This window comes from Trachemys scripta, chromosome 6 (assembly GCF_013100865.1).
Source record: "Trachemys scripta elegans isolate TJP31775 chromosome 6, CAS_Tse_1.0, whole genome shotgun sequence".
Lineage (NCBI taxonomy): Eukaryota > Metazoa > Chordata > Testudines > Emydidae > Trachemys > Trachemys scripta.
Window position 1 is genome coordinate 37,828,364 of NC_048303.1, and position 12,234 is coordinate 37,840,597.

The 12,234-nt window shown below is 40.4% G+C and overlaps 1 protein-coding gene across 1 annotated transcript in view; it reads left to right on the forward strand.

Moving 5' to 3' along the window:
- CWC27 (CWC27 spliceosome associated cyclophilin) overlaps positions 1 to 12,234 on the forward strand; it is a 206,432-nt gene that overhangs the window by 178,009 nt on the left and 16,189 nt on the right. Inside the window, exon 13 of the mRNA XM_034773080.1 lies at positions 2,342 to 2,445. Within this exon, the coding sequence (XP_034628971.1) occupies positions 2,342 to 2,445 (104 nt within the window). The remainder of the gene's footprint in view (positions 1 to 2,341; positions 2,446 to 12,234) is intronic.

The window sequence follows — 12,234 nt, forward strand, 5'->3', positions numbered from 1 at the left end:
GGGATGGTCTAGATAATACTTAGTCCTACCTTGAATGCAGGGGACTGGACTAGATGACCTCTTGATGTCCCTTCCAGTCCTATGATTCTATGAATATAAATGTTCTGCTACTGAAAGAGATTGGAAACTTGAAGTTTAATAACTTCATAGCAAGGAATGATGGAGCTTTTAGTTCATGAAGCTGATTTAGCTCTAAACTAAAAAGTTCATGGAAATTTTGTAGCTCCAAAGGCTATTAACTCTCAGTGAAAGAAATTAAAGTTCCATTGGCAAAGTGGATCATAATCAGCTGAGGTGAATACCTACAGTATGATCATTGTCCTTGACTCTGCAGGAAGACCGGCAAGACACCAGGAACATAGTTTAACAAGGCCACAACTTTATTAAGTAACATATCTGGGAACTATCCAGCAATAACTCATCCAGTGTAGGTCATCCTTCCTTTGTACCTGGAGGACAACCACCATCAGCCCTCTCCTCCCCCCTCCCCCCCCCCCAGCCACACAGACACCTTTCCCTTCTGCTGGGTCCCAGTACTGCTATTGGGATGCCATTGCCCTCATCAGAGGGTTAATGGGCTAGGGAAAGGGGATTGTTTCCTCACTGTACCAAACATGAGGAGCCCAGTCTCCTTTCCCATCTTCTTTGAGATCTCTTATAAAATCATAGAAGATTAGGATTGGAAGAGACCTCAGGAGGTCATCTAGTCCAACCCCCTGCTCAAAGCATGGACCAGCACCAACTAATCATCTCCTAATCCACTTCTAACTCGAGTTTATGAAGGAGCCAGACCCCCTGTTGAACGTGTACTGGATATCTGCTAATACAACAAAATGAATTTTACAACCCTTAAAGCGGCCAGGGGTTTTCTTTCTCCTGCTCACACAGACAAAGCCTCCACTGGGGGAGTAGGAGGAGGGAAGCAACTTGTTTGCATCCCTGGTCAAAGCTGTGGAGCTATTATGCTGTGCAAAATCTTTAGTTCTGAAATTTTTCTTCTCTCTCTTCCCCTCCCACTTTTCTTAAACACAAAATATGGACATTAAATGCAACCGCCTTTCCCAACCAAAAAACCAGACCAAACAAAAATCCTATTGTTAATGCTACACTAAAGTAGTGAAAGCACTCATAAGCCGGGAAGTTCCCAAAGATAAGGTTGCTTGCACAAGGAAATCTGACTACATTGCACATTTATGATATTTTCTGTTTCTGATTCCCATTTTTTAACTTTTGGGGAGAGACTTCAAAAAGTTTTCTTTTTTACTTTTAGAACTAGATTTAAAAAATAAAAGCAGTCATACAGAGGTCTTTACAAAATAACAGCTTTAAGTGACTGATTATGATATAATGTATCAGTACAGTTACAGCAGTGATACTCAGGCTGAGGCTTGCGAGCCGCAGGTGGCTCTTTAATGTGCCTCCTGCGGCTCTTTGCAGCAAATGCTAATAAAACACTGTGTGATTTAGTTATTAATCTATCTAAGTTATTAACCAATTGTAGTTGGTAAATTAATAATACTTGGTCAGTTATTTTGCTGTGAGAATTTTTTGTGAGATAGATAGATAGATAGATAGATAGATATACACACAAAATATTTCCCCTCACATACTATTACAATTTTTTGGAAATGTTAGTACAGAATTGGAAAGGTTGTATCAGCACTGTAAAATACAGTATGTAAATGTCAACCAAATTAGGACATCAAAGGCTGAATTATTTTTAATTTATTTCATTGATTTCTTCACCAGAGAAAAATGACAACTCTCCACAGTATAATTGTCCTCCGTAGTCTGCGTTGTTTATTGATTATCTTACTCTTAGTAAGTAACTGCTCCTTTAAGTAAAAATGCTTAAGGCATTGTAAATGACTGACCAGAGTTCATAACCTATAACAAATTCCTTACATTACTTCTAGGTATTAATATTTATAACTCTTACTAATATACTAATAGCAATATATAGTTTGTTTATATCCACTTTCATAAATTATCTGGAGGTTGTTCTTTGCAGGAGGATTATTAATTTATCATCTATTGTTTGTTAAAATGATAGGAAATGTACTTGAATGACCACATTAAAAGCTAATGGTTTCATTCAGTTTGTTACACCATACCTTGCCTCCCAACATTTATATCATATGGTCATGTCAAAAAGGCAACATGGTAATCACTGATGGGGATGGAGAATTTGTGAACTGTGTGGGAATATCTTCCTCAAATATGTTTTTTGAACAATTTCTAATCCACCTCAATTGACTACTCCTCAAGTAATCCAAACATAAGTGTATTGCGTATTTTATTGTTACAAAACTTCAGTAAAACAAAAGATATTTCATTTCAGACGCTGGCGCTACTGGACCGATTCAAATCAAAGCTAACTCAGGCAATAGCAGACACTCCTGAAAATGAAATGTCTGAACCTGAAGTAGAGGATGATGCAGGATGGTAAGGATTTTTAATGCATTATATTCGGGAAGGGCAAATCTGGTTAGGGAAAAATAAGGCCTACTCCAAATTTTCACTCATCTTTGAACCAGAACCTTTTTTTTTTCCCATTGGCACTTACCTGTAGTGGTAGGTTCTCTTCTGGAGAAGGTTACACAGTCTGCTTCCCTATTCCTACTTCAGGACCTCTTCAGGAGGAAGCAAGGTAGTTCATTTTCTTTGCCAGTCACCCTCTCCCCAAAGTAAGTAGCAGGAACCAGTAGCATCTCAGCTGAGATTCTGCTTCCTTCAAATTTAGTTCATGTCTATACAGTGATTTAATGCACAGCAAGCCAGCGTGCAAGTCTACAGCACACTAGCCTGCCATGTGCTAAATGGCTATGTGGACCCTGTACACTAAAAGTTCCCTAGTACGCTTTAATCTACTGCTATTTTGAAAAAACTAGGGAACTTTTAGTGCAAGGAACACATTGCCACTTAGTATGCAGCAGGCTACAGCATTGTAGATTCACCCTCTGACTTGCCATGCACTAAATCACTGTATTGACAAGCCCTTAGTGATATTCTGTACTTTAATCCCATGCAAATGTACATTACCTGCATCTGAAATTCCACAGCTAATGTGACAAGTTTCAGAGTGGTAGCCGTGTTAGTCTGAATCAGCAAAAAGAACGAGTACTTGTGGCACCTTAGAGACTAACAAATTTATTTGAGCATAAGCTTTCGTGGGCTACAGCCCACTTCATCGGATGTATGCAGTGGAAAATACAGTAGGAAGATATATATACACAGAGGACATGAAAAAATGGGTGTTGCCATACTAACGATAATGAGCGTAATCAGTTAAGGTGGGCTATTATCAGCAGGAGAAAAAAGCAACTAATGTAATCGTACTCATTCAAGCATACTTTTCAGAAGCTACAGAGCCACCAACTTTGCAGTGAGCTAGTGTAGCAGGATTCAGCTAAGTGATATCAATATCTTACTTCCTTGTTGCTGCTTTGGAAAGAAGAAAAGAACAGACAATGCCCCTTTGAAGAGGCTGGTGAGTAGCATCAGAATTTAGGGGAACCACGGCCTATTGATAGGGACTAGGTGTGACCCAAGGAAGAAGAGAGCCAGGACCTGTCAGATTATGGGTAGTAAAAATAACCACCTAACTTTTAGATATTCGTGTGAAACTTTTGCTCATCACTTCTTTATATACTATGTATATATGAGTAAAGTGTTTATGCCTATGCCAATCTGTGTAATAGCATATTTATTATTTATCTTCACATGTATTCGCAAGATATATAAATATATTAGCAGAAGGAGCCACACTGGCATGCCCCATTCCTACTGCATTTTCCATTCCTGTCACTGGGAGTTGATTTTTGCTTTACTGTTGACATTAGGAAGTCCTGACTTCCAGAACCATATACTCACTTCACAGGGGGCATTTCTTCTACAGAAATATATGGGCCAGTATTATTTTACTATTATGACTATTTCCATGCTTTTTGACATCATGGTACTTTGGAAATACCTAAGTTTGTTAGTTTAATAAGCCAGGAAGCACGTCCTCAGCTAGTGTATAGCTCCGGGGCGGCCAAACTGTGGCTCATGAGCCACATCTGGCTATTTTACCATTAAAGTGCAGCTCGCGGAGGCCCCCATGCCCTCACCCCGTTCTTCATCTATTAGACTGGGGGAGGGGAGGGAAGCTTGGGACCTCTGCCTTGCAGCGGGTAGGTGGGTTTCGGGGCTTCAGACCCAGTAGAAGCTCCAAGCCCCATGAGGCACCTCCCTCGGGGCTGAAGCCCCAAGCCCCAGCCCACGACGTGTGCCTTGTCTCTCAAACTTCTGAAGATTGTCATATGCAGCTCAGAGGGCCACTAAGTTTGGCCACCCCTGGTATAGCTCCACAGACTTAAAAGGAGCAGTGACAATTTACACCAGTTTTGTGTAAATATGTGTCACAGTTCAGGGCAACTACATCTGTATTTCCTCTTCATGGTCCCTCAGGGCTTCCAGTCTAGGCTCCTGGCTCCTCAGCTGTCACCTCTCTTGGGCAGAGACCTGTATCTCTATCCCTCCTGATTGGGCTTTTTCCAGGCTGCACAATTCCTAGCCTACAGTGATATCCCCAGCAAGCCAGACCACCCAAAAGGCCAGTGTCTGCTTTGCTTTCTTTCTAGAGGTTATGAACAGCGCAATTGCCCGTAGTTATAATTTACCACACAACAGCTCTTTATAAGCAAGCATGTTTATTCTTGAACATTACAGAGAAAACCTATTCAACCATAAAATAACCACACATGCTAAAAAGCTTACCAGAAGTCAACCCAACTCCAACCTGGGACTGTGGTAGGTTTTCCCCGTGGTTATAAGTTCATAACTGTCTCAGATTCAGAACCATAACCCAAGCTGGGCAGAGCAGCCATTTTTTTTATACAGCTCAGGCCTCTGAACTTGGTCTTCGGTAACAGGTAATCAGCAGACAAGACCCTCTCCAAAGGGCATAGTTTCAAAAGGTTGGGTTTTTGTATAACCAAAGATGGAGCATTTGAAATCACTTCCCCCTAAATATTCCCCAGGAAAACCACTTAACACTTTCTGTTTCAAAAGTCTGTTCTTGTCTGGCACATTGTTCAGTGTAGTCCTTTGAAACCCTTGGACTCACATCTGTCACATCTCCCACCTCGAGAGGTTACATACAATCCTGGCCCACAGTAATACATAAACCTTTAAGTTTGCACTGGCAAGGTCTGCACTCCTGTAGTACACAAAGCGGAGCAATATAGATAAGCCCTAAGCAGTATATAAACTATATATGTACACAACACTAGAATGTTTTGGAAACTAAAATTAAACTTTGTTTTATTGGGAGAAAGGTTTGCTCTTTCTTTTCCTTTTTTTTCAGTGTCCTCAGCTGGACTGGGACTGATCCAGTTGTGGCAAATTGGCATTAAAAATTCCTTGTCTCTTACTTGCAACCCACCCCTCAAAAGGCAGTGTTTGTACTTAAGATGATTTGTAGTAAATATTATGAGTGCATGGCATGTGCTTGTGTGATAGGCATAAATTATGTGATTCCTAGGCCATTTTGTCAGTCATGGTTGCTGCTTTTAAGGGAAGTGAAAGCTAGCCAGTATGCTGTGCTCTACTGTCAGGGTGTGTTATCTGAGGTAAAATTATTGTCTCTAAGATATTTTTATGTGTCCACATGAGTGGCCACACATTGAGGCATAATTTTAGTTTTCTGTCAAGATAGAAACCATTACCAATTTGTTATGTTTTCTTTTATTTGGCAAACTTTTCTCTTTGCATTTTTGGCTAAGCTGCTGTATTGGCATGGAGCACAGCAGACATTTGGGTACTTTTCAGCAGCATTCTACTTTTTTATACAAAAAAAGAAATAAAAGAAATATGACTCTATTGTAAATAGTGTGCATGGTGTTTGATAATTATTACCAGATTTTACTGTCTAACAAGGCAGTTGAAGAAGTGTTGTTAAGAGAGCTAAAAAGAAATACATGATATAGTTTTAATTTTAAATTTAGGAATCCTTACCAGGACATATACTGAGGTCCTTAGAACTTTATGACCGTTCTGTGGCAGTGATTACATGTACTGTTTGCAGCAGCAGAATCCAGTCTTCTCTACAAAATTCAAGGTGTCTCAAATTTTTACAACCAGCAATGGACCCTATCTGTAGCCATATAATTAAAAAAACCTTCTACTGCATATAAATATACCATACATAATGATAGAAAGGATACTCATATGACCATATCTATGAAATCAGTAGTCCATGTTGTGCTTTAGGTTTTGGCAAGAAAACTCTCATAGCACCTAGATGCCTAAGTCAGATTGCTTTGGCTGAAGCTTGTAGGTGGGTCTAGGTACAGACTTGGGTGCTTTGCACAGAGACTGCAGTTTTTGCATTGATTGATGGTGGTATATCAGCATCAGGTGTCCATGCTGATATTAAACCTATCAGCTGCCCTCAATAACATTGATCATGAGGTCCTGTTTACTTACCTGCTGACCCTTGAGCGGGGGCGGCCAAACTGTGGCTCGCAAGCCACATGCAGCTCTTTTACGGTTAAAGTGCGGCTCACAGAGCCCACCCACATCCCTCAATTCTCCACATATCAGACTGAGAGGGCGGAGCGCAAGACCTCTGCCTTGCAGCAGGGTGGAGTAGAGGCTTCTGCCCAGCAGGGAAGGGGGTCTTGGAGCTTCTGCCTAGCAGGCAGCACCTGCTGGGGCTCAGAGCTTCATCAGGAGCTGGGCTGAAGCCCCAAGTCCCGGCCCCAGGCAGATGTGCCCCGGCTCTCGAACTTCTGTGGATTGTTGTATGTCGCTCGGAGGACCTGTAAGTTTGGCCACCCCCGCCATAGAAGGGAGCAGGTGGAGCTATAGCTTCATTCTTTTCTCTCTCAGAGATCATCGAGGGTACAGCAGTAGATAGGACAAAACCAATCACATTGGCTTCAGTTGTTCCTCTCTACAGAGTGATGAAGTGTGACTGTTCCTTCTCTTTTAAAGGCCTTCATATGTGGGGTCCCACAGTGACCCCTACTATCCCCTCTTCTCTTCAATATCTACATGCACCAATGGGAGAGATAGTGAGATGTGTTGGGTTTGGCTGTGAATAGTATGCTGATGATATTCAGCTATATATCTCATGGTCAACTGATGCAACCACCACCATTACTAAATATCAGATCACCTACAAGAAATAAGTTTATGGATGAAGAGCAGTTAGTACAAGCTGAATCCAGGCCAGAGTTAAGTGACACTAGTCAGAAAGGGGAAATGCTTTGAAGAACTAGTCAAGATGCTGTTTCCACCTTCTATTGAAGGCATGCAGCCCCCATTCATCAAAGTGTTGTGAAGCCTTGGGGTCCTGTTTGACTCTTCACTAACCTTGGACAGCCAGATAGGAGAAGAGGGCCGGGTCACAGTGATCCATACATTTGTTATCTCCACCTACCACAGATTACTGTAATTAAAAGTGTCTGAGGATGAAAGTAAACATGATGCACCAGCTCCAGCTAGTACAGAATGTGGTTCCCCACCCTCTCCATTGATTAGGCCATTGTGAGCACATCAGAACCATGCTCAGGTCCCTCTAGTTGCTCCCAGTCAGCTTCCAATGACAGTTCCAGGCTTTGGCCCTAATTTTCAAGGCAATTAATGGATCAAGTCCCAGCTACATTAAAGACTTCATTTCAATGTATGAACTGCCATGGAATGCCTGTGCTCCTCGGTACAACACAGATCACAAAGCCTGCACTGAAGTGCATGAGAGCTGAGGATAAAGCGTTATCAGTCAAGGGGATCCAGTTATGGAACAGATTAAATGTAAGATGGATCTGGACTCTGAACTGATTCCACCTCTTTCTCCACACTCCTGGAAGTGTTAAAAAAAAAAGAATCTGGTGCTAAAAGACACTTTCTAAGGGCCTTTTTGACACTATCTTGTAGGGACCTATACTAATCCCAGACCCTGGTCCAAGATGCTCTTCGTTGGTGCCAAGAATCTATGAGAAGAGCAAGAAAAGATAGCAGCAGCATTCTCAAGACTGTGTACACGCCTCTTCTGGTTCCAAGAAGACTGGAACCATGAGTCCATTGGTGCTAAGAGATCTATTGCAGCTGTCACAGGAACTACATTCTGTGTGGCAGAAGCACATTTTGGTGTGGATATTGAATTCTATGGTGTTGCCCAATTAATTGTCTCCTCATACTCCATCACAGGTTCTGAGTCCAATTCCAGGTCTAGAGCCACCATTCCTTATAGGTAGTAATCCTGACAATTCCTCTGTTTTGCAGGAGGAAATTTCAATTAGTCCAATTTTCATTTTTATCTACTGATCTACAAGTACTTAACAAATGTGTTAAAGTAGCAGCAACTCACCTAAGAAGGCAAGGTGTCCACATCTTTCCATATTGCTCATAAAAGCAAAGTTGCAAGAAGAGCTCCAGTCTGCTCTGTGCAACACGTGGACAGCTCGTTCAATCTCTAAGACTGAGGATAAACCTAGAAAAGTCACAATTCATGATCTCAGCAGATCATGTCCAGTTACAGGCTGTATTATCACAAAGATCTACCTGGCTTAGCACAGATTCCGGGATATCTTCAGCACTGTCTACTTGATTCAGAAACAGCTTTGAAACCAAACCTTCAAATTGCTAGGTCTCCTGGCATTCTGTGTCCTAATTAGAGCTGGACAGGACCCAGCAACTCAGTACCTAACTCACACCAAAGCCCTAGTGGGATTCACAAACTAGATGTTCCCTTGCCTTATGTTGCTTTTGGGGCTCAGTTTGGTAAGTGTGCTCACAGCAGTCAGTTCCTGAAAACCAAGAGTCAGGCTGCTTTGTCATGCCTACTCTAGCCTGGGGAATGAAAGAGAAAATGCTGCTCCAGTTCATGAACACAAAGATGGATTAGAGTCGCGTTTGTTCCCCCTCCTTTTCAGACTGAAGCCAACGTACCTTGGCTAGACTGGAAAATCAGGCCCCATACTGGATCTCTCTTGCTAAGGCTATTGATTTACCAAGCTACCTTTAAAAAAGGAATTATCAAAATATTTCTTTGATTGCTACAGGCCCCTTTAAAGAATAAATTAATACCAGAGATCTGTATTAAAAACACATTGGAAAGAGGGGGGTTTCTACTCTGTTTGGCAAAAAATAAATGTTTATTTGGTTCTTTTTATTGCCACTAAGCTGGTAAAAAAAAAAAAAAGGCAGTAAATCCCTTTTTTTCCTCATCCTTGCCCCACCCCAGCCCCACACTGCCAGCATATGATCAAAACCTCCATCATTTAATTGTTCTCCCACTGTTGAATGTGTGGAAGATTGTATTTGATCAAAATGGTCCTTCTGCCAAAGTTATACTACTTATTGCTAATGTTTCTAGCAGTTGTCCATGCCAGAGAAATACAGTTTTTATTTCTCCATGTCTAAGTTTATTTGGGCCAGGCATCTGGGCTTGGATTTGGCTCCTTGTTCACTTAACACATTCAGAGATGATCCACGCTTTACTCTAGGGATGTCTAGCATTGCATTTACTGCCTCAAAATCTTATGGTTTATTTATTGCTAAGCTAGTGAAAGACGAAGAAATAATATATTTTCAGTGTCTAACAGCCCAATTTAAGCGTCCGAGGTATTGTATACCATTTTTGCCTACCTACACTCACAACGTTATCTGGCTTTGTAACATATGTAGGCAACATGCATTTAGCTATATACAGAATTTTTGAGGGGTGAGGGTCTGCTAAATAAAATTTTGAATTTTAAGTTATGAAAACTAGAACAGAGTGCAGTTTAATTGGAATGTGATTTTGTTCCAAGGAAACCCTACCCTCTTCCCCATCCTGTGGCCCACATGATATAGTGTTGCACAGTTGGCTTGGTTCATTTGGGGAGGGGATTTGCTGCCTTCTGAAGTATCAGGTACTGTACAGGCTATTGCTGGAGACAGGATATTAGACTAGATGCATCACTGGTTTGTTCCGGAATGACATGTTCTTATAGTAAACGCTGTAAATTTTCTCTACATTTGTACACTGTCTGGGACAAAATCTGGAATTTACATTAGAGTATTCCATTCTGATCTGTTCTACAAGCATGTGCTCTCTGTTTAAAGCACCCCTCTTCTTTCATCAAACTACTTAACATACTTTGTGAAGGAGGATAGGGAAATGCAGTAAATATGTCGTATGTGTGGATTATTACTGATAAGTAGGGCCCTGCCAAATTCACGATCCATTTTGGTCAATTTCACAGTCATAGGATTTTAAAAATCTTGTATTTCATGATTTCAGCTATTTAAATTTGAAATTTCATGGTGTTGTAATTGATGGGGTCCTGACTCAAAAAGGAGTTGCGGTACTGCTACCGGCAGCAGCACTGCCTTCAGAGCTGGGCAGCTGGAAAGCAGCACCTGTTGGCTGGGAGCCCAGCTCTGAAGTATGGTATGGTATTGCCCTTACTTTTGTGCTGCTGCCTGCAAAGCTGGGTCCTCGGCAAGCAGCCACCATTCTCCAGCCACCCAGCTCTGAAGGCAGCAGCGCAGAAGTAAGAATGTCGATACTACAACCCCCCTAAAATAATCTAGTGACGCCCATGCAACTCCCTTTTGGGTTAGGAGCTGTAGTCTCCATGCTGTAGAGAGAGCCTAAATCGCTGTTGTTTTTACATGTGGGTGATTCTGAGGTCATTACAAAACCAAAATAGTCACATTTTCTCACTAGCATCATGTCACGTCTTTTGGACCTAATGGGCTTCCTATGGATAAATGCAGTTACTCGCAACTTGAACTTATTTTAAGAGAAAAATAGTCCTTAATGACCATGTTGAGTAACATTTAAAAAAAAAATCAAAAATGAGGCAACAAGCCTCTGGTGCATTAGTCCTTATAAAGAAAATCCTTTTTTTCCCCCTCATCAACCTTGTTCTTTGCAAACAATAGACTATTTGCAGTTTTAACCTGGAGATTACATAATGTTCCAAATTCTCAATTTTAATTTTGCAATAAATACTTTTGTGGTGAAAACTGAGAATTCATGTAATTTGATGAAAATATCTGAGCTGAATATTATGTTAAGAATCCCTGAAAAAGTACTTGTCCAGAAAGATATGTATATCTTATGCTGCAGGCTCAGGCCAGGAGAAAACACAAAAAACATTTTTTTCAGGGTCCTTCCTTTATATTTTAGAGGACCCACAAATTGCTGGTGTGATAATGTTGTTTCCTCCAGCATACGTTCTGGCAGTGGAGTCACCTGGAAAGTGAACTACTTGTAGTAAAATGAACTTCTTCAACAAGCAAGCCTAGGTGATATCATCTGTTCAACACTTCAAAGAAAAATGTTCATTCAGCCTAGACCAAAGTCTTTTCTGCCTCTAAAGGAAGTAGTAACAAGAGTTGTTGATTAACTGATCCAAATGGATATATTTAGTCATTCTTCTGGGGTTATATGCTAAATATTCTGAGGAAAGTAAGTTGATCTGACCTTTCGCCAGTGGTTGTTATATACAGTATTCCCTTCCAATGTGCTAGTCAATGCTATGAGACATCTACGATCTGACTTTAATACAGATATAAGTTTATTAATTAAATTTTCAGTTTTCCTTACGTAAAATTTGGGTAATTTTTGCTCTGTGCATGAACCTTAATAATAGCCCAAGATTTTTAGTTTTGAATTATTTTCTATTCAGTAATTGTTCTTCTTGTTTGGACTTTAGACACTGTACATCCTTTATTTTAGTTCGACTGATTATTTTTCACTGTTTTTGTACTCAAAGTCTATTGCCTTTTTATTAAGTAAATACACCCAGTTTGCTTTTTTTAATATGCTCTCAGCTTTTCAGGTCTTTCAGAAGTAATGTAGCCCACCAACAGTGTTTAAATTGCACCTTTGTCTAGACTGAAATTGTAATGACAATTTAAGGTGATTTCTGTGAGTCAGTATTATAATGATCCTCTGAGGTCAGTCTAAAATCCGAAAAAATATATGCTAGTTCCATCTACTAAATTAAGGCTAATTTGTTAATGAGCTATGTTTCTTTAAAAGAGGTAAAAACTATTCAATATTGTCTTGGGATATGGAATAATAAAGCCAGTTCTACAAGTTAATCATTTTATATAGAGGACTAAAACCACAATGATTTTGGTTTAAAATTCCTTATCAATATATTGTGTGATGATTTTCTCAGTATTATCTTCAGTTTTCATTCTGCCTCAGCATTAATTCAGTAGTCTGGATGATTAGAAAAGCATACA